Source organism: Schistocerca piceifrons, chromosome 1 (genome assembly GCF_021461385.2).
Source record: "Schistocerca piceifrons isolate TAMUIC-IGC-003096 chromosome 1, iqSchPice1.1, whole genome shotgun sequence".
In the NCBI taxonomy this organism is placed as follows: domain Eukaryota; kingdom Metazoa; phylum Arthropoda; class Insecta; order Orthoptera; family Acrididae; genus Schistocerca; species Schistocerca piceifrons.
Genome location: NC_060138.1, coordinates 342,076,284 through 342,091,904, shown reverse-complemented (window position 1 = coordinate 342,091,904; position 15,621 = coordinate 342,076,284). Strand labels below are relative to the sequence as shown.

Genomic DNA, 15,621 nt, shown 5'->3' with positions numbered 1-15,621 from the left:
GTCAGTCTGCTGCAATATTCTAGATCATCATCTTGGATCAAACAATATGATAGTTCTGGAGTAGCAGAAGCTTCTCTCAAAGAATCACTGGTAGATTATACCTGCCCAGATTTCCAAAAGGCATTTGACACCACACCAAAGTGAAACCGATACCACTCTGACCATTAATTGAAGTGATGTTGTGTACAGGAAAGTACTGTCACAAGACGATTGTATATAGTTGCTTAAAGACAAATTATTTTCCCTACATGTACTAAATCTGGCCCTCTTTAAACGTAAATAGAGGCAAGATAATGTCCATAACAAAGAGAAGTTATTAGATATTATGTGATTCTAATATCAGTGGTAAACTACTGAAGCACGCAACATTATTTAAGTGTCTTGGAGCAATGCTATGAAGTGGTATTAAATGACATTTAAGAAGTGAAATCAATAGTAGTAAGAAAGACAAGTTTATTTTGGAGGGTTCTGGGAAAGTGTGGTGGATCTGTAATGGGAACTGTGTACAAGATGCTAGTTTTGACCAATTCTAGATTACTGTTGTGTTTGGAGTCCTTATCAGATACACACAGAAGTATACATTGAATGAATTCAGAGGTATGCAGCTAGGATCATAACAGGTCGGTAAAACATATATGTAAGTGTAGCAGAGGCACCCAGGGAAATTAACAGGAATCTCTGGAAGCAAAATGTTTCTCTTTTGAAGTTCTTATTGCCATGAAATTATCCAGACAATACCCAAAGAAGACTGCACAAAAATTCTGCATTATATATTACCATGAGAATGCTACAAGAGAGATTATGGTGGGTTCCAAGGCACATAGACAATCACTTTTTCTCTTCTCCACATTTGAATGCAATAGGACAGCTGTTAATACTGATATCAAGGGCCTTTTGTACAATGACATGTGGGTTATGTTTAGATAGATAGATTACAGTACACAGGGCTGGATTCAAGACTAGAAATCTGCCCAGGAAGTACAATGTCATCTGAGTATGTCAAGCAAATTGGCTCAGACTTCTAAAAAAACACTTACTCTCATTTTGAAGTTCCCCAAACACTAACTGTAAGGAGAAGGCTGATCAACAATGAGAGAACAAACATAGTTGATTTAAAAGGCCTTCAAACAAATTCTGGTCATTTACACTTACAAAGGAAAATGTGAAAGTAAGTGAAGAATAATGAATGGGTAGAAACTGTGTTTTTCTGCTTGCAGTTGTGAAATGTCTGTCAATGGAAAAGGTCTTCACAGGGTACCCAACGACAAATCATTTCATTGGTTTGTCACACCCAGCTTACCCATCCCCCTGTACTCTTATCAACTCTTCACTTGCTCTTTAATTTCAGACACTAATGGTTTAATGCTCACATCTGTTGGTACTGGCCATCTTTGCTCTTCCACATCCTGATGAGCGCCCTTTCTGTTTCATTGATTAATATTGTGACAAAGCAATGAGATAGGTCCAACCCACCTGCCCCAAGTACACACCACATCCCTTCAAAACTGATAAACCCTATAAAGAATGTGGCTCAGGATTACTCAAACAACAAAAAGTAAAATGAAATTGTATGTGTTTTACGAAAATATATTGACAAAGATGTTTTGCGGTATTTCCAAGCATTCTGTGTAATGTGTAGCTCACTAATCAATACAAGGGGCATCCATTTACAAACTAGTTAGAAGTAACAAATTGCAACACATGATGTGAGCACATTAAACAAAACCTGCAGCATTCGCTTACAGAATCTCTTGCAACAGATGTTAGGACAGAAACAACAAAATTATAAGAGAGTAATCAGTTTTAATCTGTCTGCCATGTGCAAATATAAGCTTGAAACAACAAAAACATATAAGGTCAATAGACTGTAGTGTTTAAAAATACTGATAAATCTCATGCTTTTAAATGCAAGAATTATTTCCTTGACAGCTAATAAGAACTTGGAAAAACACATCATGACTGATTTCCCATCTCAAGATCCTACAGCATCACCCACATGTTAAAGTTGCAAAAAAATTATCCTCCAAATTTTTGAATTATTGTACTTACAGAAAAAATGTAGGTTGAATACTTTTCACTGTGATTTTATAAATGTTCTTGATACATATATGCCATATCCACCTAGTGGCAATATACAAGTATGTTCCCCCATATTGACAATATAATGTTCCATCCTAAAAGTGATCAAATGATGTCACCTTCCACACTCCTGCTATAACGTCAACACAATTAAAACAAGGATACATGCACCATCTTTTCAATAATGTACACTTATCATTACTCAGTTAAAGTGAGTACTCAGAAGACACTGATATAGCACATCTCTAGTGTTTCCCTCTACAGGTGCAGTGGCATTCATATCAAGCATAAGTGGTTAAAATACTAGTAGTGGGAAGATACTAATATTTTGTTGGCTGACATAGCATGCACAGTAGTGTAATTGGATGGATAAAAAAAACTATTCACCATCATGCAGGAGGAGAATGCACACAAAAGTGTTGAACTTTTGAACAAGCTTTTGGAGCCAGTGGCTTCTCCTGGCAGAAGAGCTGAAGAGGAAGGGAGAGAGGTGAACGAAAAAGACAGGAGAGGTTTAAGAAAAGGGGTACCATTCGGAAAAGTCACCCAGAACTCCATGTCAGGGGAGACTTACCCTATGGGATGAGAAGGAAGGACTGATTGTTGGGGACTGCACCAGACAAGATTTGAAAACATGAGAGCTTACGGGTGGAAGACTAATAAGAGTGAAAAGATAAGTGCACTGTATGTAACAGAGGTGTGGTGGGGGGGGGGGGGGGGGGAGAGACAACGAAAAATAGACAGGTCAGATTAGATTAATACTAGTTCCATGGATCATGAATACGATATTTCGTAATGATGTGGAACGAGTCAAATTTTCCAATACATGACATAATTAAGTTAATGTAACAACATAATTAAGTTAATATAACAACTTTTTTATTTTTTTGTTTTTTTTTTTAATTTTTTGTTTTTTTTTCCTTTTTTTCTTAATTTATATCTAAAAATTCTTCTATGGAGTAGAAGGAGTTGTCATTCAGAAATTCCTTTAATTTCTTCTTAAATACTTGTTGGTTATCTGTCAGACTTTTGATAGTATTTGGTAAGTGACCAAAGACTTTAGTGGCAGTATAATTCACCCCTTTCTGTGCCAAAGTTAGATTTAATCTGGAATAGTGAAGATCATCCTTTCTCCTAGTATTGTAGTTATGCATGCTGCTATTACTTTTGAATTGGGTATGGTTGTTAATAACAATTTTCATAAGAGAGTATATATACTGAGAAGCTACTGTGAATATCCCTAGATCCTTAAATAAATGTCTCCAGGATGATCTTGGGTGGACTCCAGCTATTATTCTGATTACACGCTTTTGTGCAATAAATACTTTATTCCTCAGTGATGAATTACCCCAAAATATGATGCCATATGCAAGCAATGAGTGAAAATAGGTGTAGAAAGCTAATTTACTAAGATGTTTATCACCAAAATTTGCAATGACCCTTATTGCATAAGTAGCTGAACTCAAAAGTTTCAGCAGATCATCAATGTGTTTCTTCCAGTTTAATCTCTCATCAATGGACACACATCAGAAAATGAAAGATGTAGATAACCAAAACAGAGCAAAGAAAGGAATAGCTACTGTGAAGAAATGCTGAGACAGAAGAAATTAAGGCCAGGTGAATGGTGAGAACCAAGGAGTTCCCACGTGTGGTGTTTGGAGAAACTGGTGTCTGGAGGAAGAATCAAGATGGCATGTTTGGTGAAACAGGTACTGGGGTCACAACTGTCACATTGTAGTGCATGATCTGCAACAAGATATTATGTGTTGGTGGTATACACTCTCTGCCTATGCCAATTCATCCAGAGGGTGTATACCAGCAACACACAATATCCTATTGCAGAGCGTACTCTACAACATGACAGTCATGACCACGGTGCCTGTTTCAGCACACAATTCCATCTAGATTCTTCCCCTAGACACCAGTTTTTCCAAACTCCACAGTTGGTTCTTGCCACCCACGTGGCATTAAGTTACATTTATTCCTTCCATCTCATCATTTCTTCACAGTAACTATTCCTTTCTTCACTCCATTTTAGTTTTCTACATCTTTCATTTTCTGACTCGTCCATTTTTCACTGTTTCACCTCCCACCTCTGTTACTTACAATAAACTTACAGTAATTCCTTCCCTCTCACCATTTCTTCACATTAACTACACAACTGGCCATTAAAATTGCTACATCATGAAGATGATGTGCTACAGACACGAAATTTAACTGACAGGAAGAATATGCTGTGGTATGCAAATAATTAGCTTTTCAGAACATTCACACAATGTTGGCACCAGTGGCAACACCTATAACATGCTGGCATGAGGAAAGTTTCCAATTGATTTCTCATACACCAACAGCAGTTGACCGGCGGTGCTTGGTGAAATGTTGTTGTGATGCCTCGTGTAAGGAGGACAAATGCGTACCATCACGTTTCCAACTTTGATAAAGGTCGGATTGTAGCCTATTGCGATTGCATTTTATCGTATCGCGGCATTGCTGCTCGCGTTGGTCGAGATCCAATGACTGTTGGCAGACTATGTAATCAGTGGGTTCAGGAGGGTAATACGGAACGCCATGCTGGATCCCAACGGCCTCGTATCACTAGCAGTCGAGATGACAGGCATCTTATCCGCATGGCTGTAACGGATCGTGCAGCCACGTCTTGGTCCCTGTGTCAACACATGGGGACGTTTACAAGACAACAACCATCTGCGCGAACAGTTCGACGGCATTTGCAGCAGCATGGACTATCAACTCGGAGACCATGGCTGCGGTTACCCTTGACGCTGCATCACAGACAGGAGCTCCTGCAATGGTGTACTCGACGACAAACCTGAGTGCACGAATGGCAAAACGTCATTATTTTTTTATGAATCCAGGTTCTTTTTACAGCATCATGATGGTCGCATCCGTGTTTGGCGACATCGCTGTGAACGCACATTGGAAGCGTGTTTTCATCATCGCCATAATGGCGCATCACCCGGCGTGATGGTATGGGGTGCCACTGGTTACACGTCTCGGTCACCTCTTGTTCGCATTGACGGCACTTTGAACAGTGGATGTTACATTTCAGATGTGTTACTACCCCTGGCTCTACCCTTCATTCGATCCCTGCAAAACCCTACATTTCAGCAGGATAATGCACGACAGCATGTTGCAGATCCTGTACGGGCCTTTCTGGATACGGAAAATGTTTGACTGCTACCCTGGCCAGCACATTCTCCAGATCTCTCACCAATTGAAAATGTCTGGTCAATGGTGGCCGAGCAACTGGCTTGTCACAATACGCCAGTCACTACTCTTGATGAACTGTGATATCGTGTTGAAGCTGCATGGGCAGCTGTACCTGTACACGCCATCCAAGCTTTGTTTGACTCAATGCCAGGCATATCAAGACCGTTATTACAGCCAGAGGTGGTTGTTCTGGGTGCTGATTTCTCAGGATCTATGCACCCAAATTGCGTGAAAATGTAATCACATGTCAGTTCTAACATAATATATTTGTCCAATGAATACCCGTTTACCGTCTACACTTCTTCTGGGTGTAGCAATTTTAATGGCCAGTAGTGTATTCCTTTTTTCACTCCATTTTAGTTTTCTACATCTTTCATTTTCTGACCCCTCCATTTTTTGCTGTCCCACCTCTGTTACATACAATGATCTTAGCTTTTCACTCTTATTAACTTGTGCACAATGTTTCAGCAGTAATCTCTGTCTTGCACATTACCCTGTCTTCCACCTTTAAGCTCTCAGGTTTTCAAATCTTGTACAGCGCAGTACCCAATAATCAGTGCTTCCTTCTCATCGCGTCTGGTAAGTCTCCCTTGACCCGCAATTCTGGGTGACTTTTCTGAACCGTACTGCTTTTCCTAAACCTCTCTAGTCCTTTTCCTTCGCCCCTATTCCTTCGCCTTCAACTCTTCTCCTGGAAGAAGGAGCAGCTGGTTCCAAAATCTTGCATAAGTTAAACCTGTGTGTGTGTGTGTATCTTTTCTCCTTCCGCCACAAAATTATACACAATCATGTATCATTTTTGGTTTGCTATATTTTTCTCTCTTTAGTGGCTTGTGGCATAGGAGCAAGTTCCGTTTTTGAGAGCAAGTCTTATGTTGGGTATGAGCTTATGGCATACTATCTCCCAAATGAAAATATAATATAATGGGACAGATAAAAAAAAGTACCCATCAAGCAGCAGCAGGAGAAAAAATGTATAAAAGTCATAAAAATGTGCAAGCTTTTGGGGCCAGTGGCTCCTCCTTCTGGCAGAAAGGGTGAAGGGAAAGGAAGAGGGATGAAGGGAAAGGACTGGAGAGGAAGCAAATTAGGAACATTATGGAACACTTGCCCACAAGCCCAGGTCAAGAGAGACTTACCAAACCCATTTTGTACATCTTCCATGACATGGGGTTCTGGGCAACTTTTTCATCTCTCTCCTCGTATCCAAAACCTTGCCAGTCCTCTACTTTTATAACTCTTTGATTCCCAAGAACACTTCTGCCAGAATGCGGAATCACTGGCTCCTAAAGCTTTCACATTTCCATAGCCTTTATATGCTTTTCTTCCTGCCACCACTTGGTGAGGAGGTTTAACCCTCCAATTATATTGCAAGAATTGGTTATTTTGTCACTAAATCTCCCTAGTGCGATCCTAGCAAGCAGTACAAAAATGTCATTAGTAGTTTTCAACAAAAAACTGAAGCTATGAGAGCAAAGCAAAAAATTCTATCACGGGGATGTCATTGATATTAGTGAATTAATTTTTTTTAGCATATATTGTGGCAACTTGACCTGTGAAATACTTTTCTTTATATCCATTTTTTGAAGTAATATACTGTGTGTGTTTCAGTCAAATGATTAAACTGGAATACAGTGGCGTCATAAAATTCTTTGTTTTGGATGGTTCATTACCAACTGAAATTCATCCAAATTTTATGAAAGTTTATGAGTCTGCTTCTCCATTTTCAACTGTAAAAAACAGACAGCTAACCTCAAACACTTCAAAATTTCTCTTGAAGACAATATGTGATGCCCTAAAACTGCAACCGCAGATGAAAATTATGAGAGAGTGTACAGTATACTATTGGGCATACGACAACTAAAGATGTCAGAACAGATGAGAGAATGGTACAATTTACACAAAAAGCTTTGTGAAAGATGGATATCACATGTATTGAATGCTGGTCAAGAGTGTATGCAAACCACAAAAACTCTTGTCAATGTTTGGAGCATTTTAAAATGGAATCCTCCTTGGTGGAAGTTAGCAGTCCCGCAACAAAAAATATGAAGTTGATACTGCTGGAAAAAGAAATCCTCTTTCTTCAGGGCAATACACTTGTTCACAAAAGTGTTTCAGTGATGCAAAAACAGGGAAATTGGAGAGTATCATCCACCAGGTTTGGCACTCTCTGATTTCCACTTGTTCCTATATTTAAAGAAATAAGTGGCTGGAACAATATTTGATCTTAGAGGTGAATTGTAGTTTTTATTTTCAAAATATATCCTTTCATAGGCAGTGTGAGAGATTTTCATCTTACACTCGTACACTGGAAATGGTGCATCAAGTGCAGTAAGATGAGAAACAACTCCTGTTTTGTAACAAGCCTTCCTCAGCCCATAATATCATTAAATCTTGAATTTTTTTATTTTTATATTTTCTCACTATTTGAGTATATTATGTGACCGTAATTAGTGGTAGTAATCATGTAATTTGGCAGAGTTGATTCTGTACGTCACTCCAAAGTGCATGAAGCATGGTATCATTTTAACTGATGTTATTTTTGGTTATGACTAGGGACTGGACTATATGCATCATAAAAACCTTAAAATATGCATGAAAAATGCTTAAAATGCATGAAAAGTGTCAAAATATGCAAAATCAAATAATAAAAAAGTGGTAGTTACTGCATGTATTGTGCATCAAAGCAGAACCTGCGCATATCAGTTATGAGGAAAAGCATTGGGCACACAAAAAATTGATACATTTGGAATGTTGATATCATTTTCTGAATACTTTCTGGTAGAGGTTAGGAAGGGGGCCTTTCTGGGATTATTTTCTAAAAATCTGCAAATAGGGGTGCATACCCTATTTCAAGAATTGTTTCTTCTTTGGTGTTCTTGTTGGTAAAAAGCAGATGCAATGCGAGTGAGTTGCAGTGAAACAATCAATATGTACAGAGCCAACTTCGAGATATATCGCATGCAGAGGGGCATGCTAAAAAACTCCATAATATTTTATTTAAAAAAATAACATACAATAATGAATTTTTTTGAGCAGCATTAACTTTTAATTAATACTATCTGACTAAAGCATCATTTACAATTTATTTTATATTTGTCTACTATTGTAAACATAAATGACCGAGTACTGTTTCAAATGTTCGGTAGTAAGATCGTGTCTTTGATCACTCAAAATATTTTCATAAGCAGAAAAGGACTGTTCTACATCAACTGAGGTAACTGGGCAGTATCTGAATTTGGGTGCTATGTTGCCACTTATTGTTTCTGGTAAAAGTTCACTTGTTCCATTAATAAAACTATCAATTTGGCACAAGCATTCAAAGCCTGGGTTAAAATGTTTTCAAACTTTTCTTTAAGTTTTCTTGAGACTACCTCTGACAATAAGGAGTTCACTAGAATAATTTTATTCATTAACTGAATAGATTCATTCAGTGCCAAACCTTGAGTTTCAAGCTTTTTAATACTTGCAAGTATATGAGAAAAATGAGTGCTAATCACAGCAATGTCGTTTTTTAATGCTGGAATCATTAAAACATCTTTGCACTGACAAACTGACAAAGCCTCTGCACTATCGAAGTCATTTACTACCCCTCTGATGGCCTCAAAATGTTCACTGTAAAACAACACAGCTTCAATCCACATACCCCAACTAGTACCACTGTTTTGGTAGGTTTTTCTTTGTAGGTCTTGATACGAGCAGGAGCCTTTAGAATCACTTTCCTTGTGAATGAAATCAGTTTATTTACATTCACAAATATGGAACATAGTTTTTCAGCATGGTGATGCACTCCACGAGCAATGAATTTCCTGTGATATGAAGACTTGTCTTGACATGCTGGTCTATTTGAAACTTTTTTTTTCTTTTTGCACAAATCATTTTTCTTGCAAACTCCACAATATAAAACAATTCTGTCATATGTAAATGTTCCAAGACGATCAGCTATCCATAAAATGATGTTTCATTTTGAGGGGGTGGGGGGTGGAGGGGGGGGGGGAGGTTGGCACACGATACGTTACACACTACATGTCGTAAACACGTTCAGTTGTCTACAAGTAAATAGAAAGATAAACTGAAACAATAGACATGCAATTAAAAGCTTGCGTAGTTTAATTTAATTGTTGCCAACGCGTATGGTATGACAGTGGAGGGAATTAACCGGGTGTGCGGGTGCAGAAGCATTGACTCTGCTGGTCTGTTCCTATTCCTCTTCTGTAATGATTTTGCTAGGCAGTGGCCTCTTGGTTAGCGATTGCACGCAGTTCTAGGTTGTGATCAATCTGTGAGACACCAAAACTAGATCAAGCTAGAGACTGTCTGTATAAATTTTTAGAATATTTAAACATAGAGCGAAAATATGCATCATCACTAGTTTTTAGTTAAAATATGCAATAACCAATGAAAAGGATGCAAATGCATATGCAACATGCAAATGCATATAATCCGGTCTCTAGTAATAACTTTTTAACAGCACTTGACTTTCAAGGCTTTCTTATGGATACAAAAATTTATCCATTTTACATCATTCTTCACTAGATTGGTGACTGGATATGTTTCCATTAAAAAAGGAACAAAACTAATTTATGTTTCAGGGCATATTTCTTCAGTGAAATGTATCGTGACTGGTATGTGTCAGTGATTAAGAGGAGTTCGTGTAATCACCATCCATGTGACCCCAATTTTAACTCAGAAATCCCTCAAATTATCCTAAGGATTAATATTAAATAATTTTCTTTTCAGGCAAAAATATAATATCCCTGCTTAATTACCCAGGTATAATTGCATCTTGAGTTTCAAATTTATTTATTTTGTAAAATAAATATTCCCCAAACATTTGGCATGTTAAGGAAGTCACACGATTCTAACTTGCATGCAGAATGTAGAGTCAATTATCTTTAAATCTGAAAAAAGTGTAACAATTTAGCGAATCATCTGACGAATCTCTTGCAAATCAAAACCAGTTTACAATAAATAAATATAGCAGAACATTCACAATTTATGTTTTTTCTTCTTAAATATTAAACTTTAAACTGTGTTAAGAAAAACGAAGTGGCCACAACATGAGAAATTGGCAGGTTAAGGAAATTACATGACCCAGACTGGCATGAAAAATACTGACTTTATTATCTTTCAAATATGAGAAAGTAAATTCATTGGTGGTAGCACCAGGCAAATTCCAAAGATTTGCATGAAAGAAGGGGCACTTTGTTACAAAGTCCTTGAGCATCAGATTATTTTAGCTTCAAGAAAATAGAGATACTGCAAAGCTTGTGAAAGAAGATTGCCCTCTTTATGCTTTCCTGCCACAAAAGATCTTGAAATCTAAAAATTTTATAAGATAAAAAGCTGCAAAAAATGCCAGTCATAACATGGCACCTGTTGATTTTGCTTCATATTATTGCCTTTCAGGATGGTAAAAAGTACTCCTGTTTTACTGTGGGAACTACCTTTAATGTGTAGAAAGTAGTTAAAAATGAGAAAGTGAAACAGAACAGTAGACAAGTCACACATCAATCCTGCATTATAGTGCACGAATCTGCTATGTAAACAATGAAATTAAAAGTGAATGTAGTTGTTTGCCTTATTTATTTGTTTAAAAAAGCAAAAGTATTAACTGTGAAGCAAAAATCTACCTTATGATTTACACGAGCTTGGCGAGCCTTGTAGGGCACTTTAGCAGAAGCCTGTTCCCCATGATGACGGCCAAAGTGTTCTTTCAGTTTATCTCGACGGGAACTAGCATATTCACATTGGCTGCACCTGAATGGTTTCTCATCCAAATGAATTCGCTCATGTCGAACCTTTAGAAACAGTTTTAACATACAATAATGAATTCATGCAAATAAAACAGGAAAAATAAAATGTGAATAATGACCAAAAAAAATCTTCTAAGTGACGAAAGAAGTCACATGTCACAGAAAGCATGGCAGATCAAAATCATGTAGTGCAGCACACAATGCTTGTTGAGATTTTATGAGCAGCACCACCACACATGCTGCAGAAAGGGCTAAATGATGACAAACTGTTCAGCTGTGCCAAGAGAAAAATAATTATAAATAAAATAAAAATTGCCCCGTCTTAATTTGGCCTTACCTTAAGAAACATAATAGGTTCAATATAATATTGCATGCATGTTCTACAGCAAACAAAAAGAACCAACTAATTCCGTGTAAAAAAGCAAAAATGTACCCATTAGGGTCAGATTATCACAAAGCAAATATTAAATCAAGTTCATTCACTACTGTGTAAAAAAAGTCATTCATCAATATGGCTTTTTCATCCATACTGGACAATCATAACAATGTTCCTATTTTTTCAGCATTTTGCTGTTAGAATCTCAAACTACTTTATCTCATGATGTTACTATTTTGAACTTTTCTTTTCTTGTTTTGAATGTAACTTCTAATTTGGCAATAAGCATTTGTACTTCAGGCTGCAAACATGTGCATTATTTAAAAATATGTAAACAGTGCACTACTGTTCACAAAAGCCTATCAAGTTAGATTGCTAGTATTATGTAATATGAATCAACTCAATTTAAACCTATTATAGGCAACTGTAACAAAAAGAACCACTCCAAAAACAGACTGATAAAATTCACAGTGAATACCTTTTTATATTCTTTGCAATAAGCATTCATCATAGAGTGTTAATATTTCTCTCATGACAACTGGCTGCTTGTTCCAATGCCATGTCATAAACACAAAAGGCTACCACTGGAAGTGTTTTTTTGCAGGAATGATGTAATTTAATGAGAAAGAAAGAAATCAGTCATCATCCAAATTATCTGTTTGCAATTTTGCTGGACATGGACCCAGTGAAACTACTTTATCTTTGTCCTGCTTTTACCCAAGAATCAACTCACCCTGCTAGTTAATGTGAAGTGTAAGAGATCATTTAGTCTGGTATTTTTCACATACTTAAGGAACAACACTGATGAATTACGTCTTACAAAACATAAAAAATTTGAGGACCAAGTAAGGTTTGTCCGCTGCAAGAGATATTTCCTTGGTGAGAGGACCAGTACAGGGTGCACTCAGCCTCCTTGAGGCCAATTGAAGAACTACTCAAATGAGAAGTAATGGCTCCAGGGTCAAGAAAACTGACAATGGGCGAGAGAGCAGAGTGTTGACCCCACACCCCTTCATATTTCATCCAGCGATGACTCTGACAGAGGATGACCTGGCAATCGGTCAGCGCTCAGTGGCCCATCTGGGCTAGAATGTGGAGCTTTGATTTTTTTTACAAGTAAGGTTTGCTAATCTGATATTTAACCAACATTTCCCTGTGGGATTTATTATAGTTAATTACTTTTAAATTGCAAATGTTTACAAATCTTGGCCTGCATACAAATTCACATCACATTTAAGAGAATGTTCTTAAATACAATATATTAGTATTCATACGCCATGAAAACATAATTACAAAGAGACATTCCAGTGAGTCACGGGTGGGGATTACATATCCATCTAAGCATACACATTTAAATTTTCTGCAGTTCCTCTAAATCACATTTTTTAATTAAAATTTCACAATGAAAATAATGCATAAAAAAGATTTACTTATTTTTCCTATGTGTGTTTTGACATGAAAATAATACAACATAAGGAAATAGGATTGTGTTTATCTTTTATAAGAGTCAATTTTGCAAATTCATTTTTTTCTGCTTTGAAGTACAACCAACTATTTTAAAGTTCACACTACACAGATACTTCTTCCCATTTCCAGCATTATGCGAAAGTTATTAAACATAGTTTTAAGACGAACTACACTGAATATGCTAGCAGATCCAGAGGCTGAAAAGTTGAGGATTTAAATAAAGTCCATAGCTGCTGGGAGTGGTGATTGGTAGAGACAGTTTAAGGATCAAGGACAAGGTGAGCAAGGGCTAAGTACATGATTCAAAAAGGGGTTTTGGGGAAGATGGCTGCAGCAAGAGACGGGAACCGGGATTTAAAGTCTGTACTCTTATTTGGTATGACTCCAGTTTAAATCCCTGACTTGATATCCAGATTTATATTTTCCATGGCTCCCCGAATCTCCAAATGCCAGTATGATTCCCTTGAAAAGTACACTGCCAATTTCCTTCTCCAATCTGAACATGTGCTCCCTTTCTAAATATCTCACTGCTGAGTAGACATTAATCCCTAATCTTTCTTCCTCCTTTTCTTTCTTCGTTAGAAGGAAACTATGTGGTACTAACGTTTGGATGCCGTGACATACATTTCCAGAAGGAGTGTAGGTATTGGGGATAAGGCAAGGGAACAAGGATGAGATCATTTAAAGGGGGGTGGGGGGGTGGGGAGGATGTCTTAGAGTCAAGAAAGTAACACCTATAAGGGAAACAGTAGTAGAACAATGGGAAGAGTCTGCATAAACAGGCAACTGGCCACTGGAAGAACATCCCAAAAATTATTGACAGGTGAATAATCATAGATACTCTTTGAAGACATTGTTAAGATTGTAGAGGAGCAAATAGTATTACAAAGAGACAGCAAAGAAGATCACCAAACAATGAAAAGTAGACCACTAAACAATGAAAATATATTGTAAAAATTCTAAAAAGATTTGTAAACAAAGAAAAGTGAATGGTAATAAAAAATGGTCAGGGGACACACAGAAAATATTGCTCGGTAGAGAAAAAAATTATGAAATAAATAAAAGGTTTGTTGAACATGGGAAAAGGATTCGTTAAATAGGAAAAAAGATAACGGAGCACAGAAAAGAGACCATCAAATGACAAAAAAGACAACAGGCAAGAATTACACTACATGATCAAAACTATAGGAAGAATGTCAGAAAGGTTAATTATATCAACAAAAAAAATCACTTGAGAAAACTGAATCACAAGGAACTGAATGGCTGGCAAATATTTGCCTTCAGAAGACAATATTCCAGTACTGCTGATAGGCACATTTAAAAGTAGAAAAACTGCACATTGTTTTTGGAACTGATTTTCTTCCCCAGAGAGGAAAATGGGGCAGGTCTGGATAAAGAGAAGCAGTTCACTCAGAGCCCAGGTTGAGAGGGCTGTTGTGGGAATGAGGGCAGCCACCTTACAACACGTGAACATTCTCAATGTGAGCTCTGAGAGACATGACCTTCTTTCCCAAACCTATCCCATTTTTATCCTTAGTACAGAAACTAACAGTTTCAATAGTTATGTAATAACTTTCATAACTTAATGTGTGACTATCTGCAGCAATGCAATTTTGCCTTCTTCAGGTAAATTGTTGCCAGCTATTCCATCCCCTTGTAATTTTATAGTTTTCACTAGTGAATTCTGCTTTTGGTGCAACAAAAACAGTCTTATAATTTTCCATCTCAGTTTTTTTCACACTAGGTATCACATATATATTTTCATTCTGTAGAAAAAAGAAGCAGAGAAATGGTTTCAAATGTTTTGTAACTTTATGTCTTGAAAAGTGCTATTGAAATGGAATGTTTTGCATGACAAACTACAGAAAAATCTGAAATCTAAGTGAATGGATGTACATACATGTTTTCTGATTCTTGTACCAAATTGTAATTACAGAAATATATTTCTTGATATAGTTTGAAAACCAAAACGTTTTAAATATGTTACTGACTGAAAATTTAGTGAGCTAGTTATTAATATCTAAAATAATTTGGTCTTGGCTGAATGGACTTTGATATCTGATATGATTATTATCGTCCGGAGATAACAGTGGCCATGTGTGTGAACTGCACATGTCTATGTGATCCTTTATCTGATTAAGTACTCTATACAATAGCAAAAACATCCAACAATCTACTTTTAAATGTCCCTTTTTGATTCTCAATGCCTTCTCTATATGGTGAGTAGCAATCCATCCTAATTCATAATTGTAATCCAACATTTTCAGTCTTCTTTTACACTGGTAGGTCCACTTCTCATGACATTTAGTGGTCCTACATAGGGGTGACCAGATACTTTTGATTGGATAGTGTATCAAAAGGTCCTCAGCCCAATTTAGTTTTATGTTGCTGGTAACATTTATCTGCAGTTTAACAATCTCACTCAAACTCATCAGAACCATGTGAAACATTCAGTAAACATTTTGAATCTTTCCATGAGACTGACTGTTGTTATAAAAGAACTAATAATGTTTATAATTCTGGGCTATTCGGTTCTGTGGAAGTATAGTTCAGGGCAATTAATGACATTATTTATATAAGTGGAGTTAATAAATCAACAGATGTTACTTTTGGGTCCTCAATTAATTACTTATATGGTAGTTATTTATATTGTACATTATCTGATCAAAAAGATCCAGACACCTGTTATTGGACATCAACGTGGGGTGTGTCCAT

General features: G+C 36.9%; 1 protein-coding gene across 2 annotated transcripts in view; it reads right to left on the bottom strand.

Moving 5' to 3' along the window:
• Nucleotides 1-15,621, bottom strand: part of LOC124786670 (myoneurin-like) — a 138,354-nt gene that overhangs the window by 13,085 nt on the left and 109,648 nt on the right. Inside the window, exon 10 of one of the 2 annotated variants that reach the window (XM_047254282.1) lies at nucleotides 10,941-11,108. The exons of the other annotated variant lie outside the window; for it this stretch is intronic. Within the exon in view, the coding sequence (XP_047110238.1) occupies nucleotides 10,941-11,108 (168 nt within the window). The remainder of the gene's footprint in view (nucleotides 1-10,940; nucleotides 11,109-15,621) is intronic. 2 annotated transcript variants of the gene reach the window in all.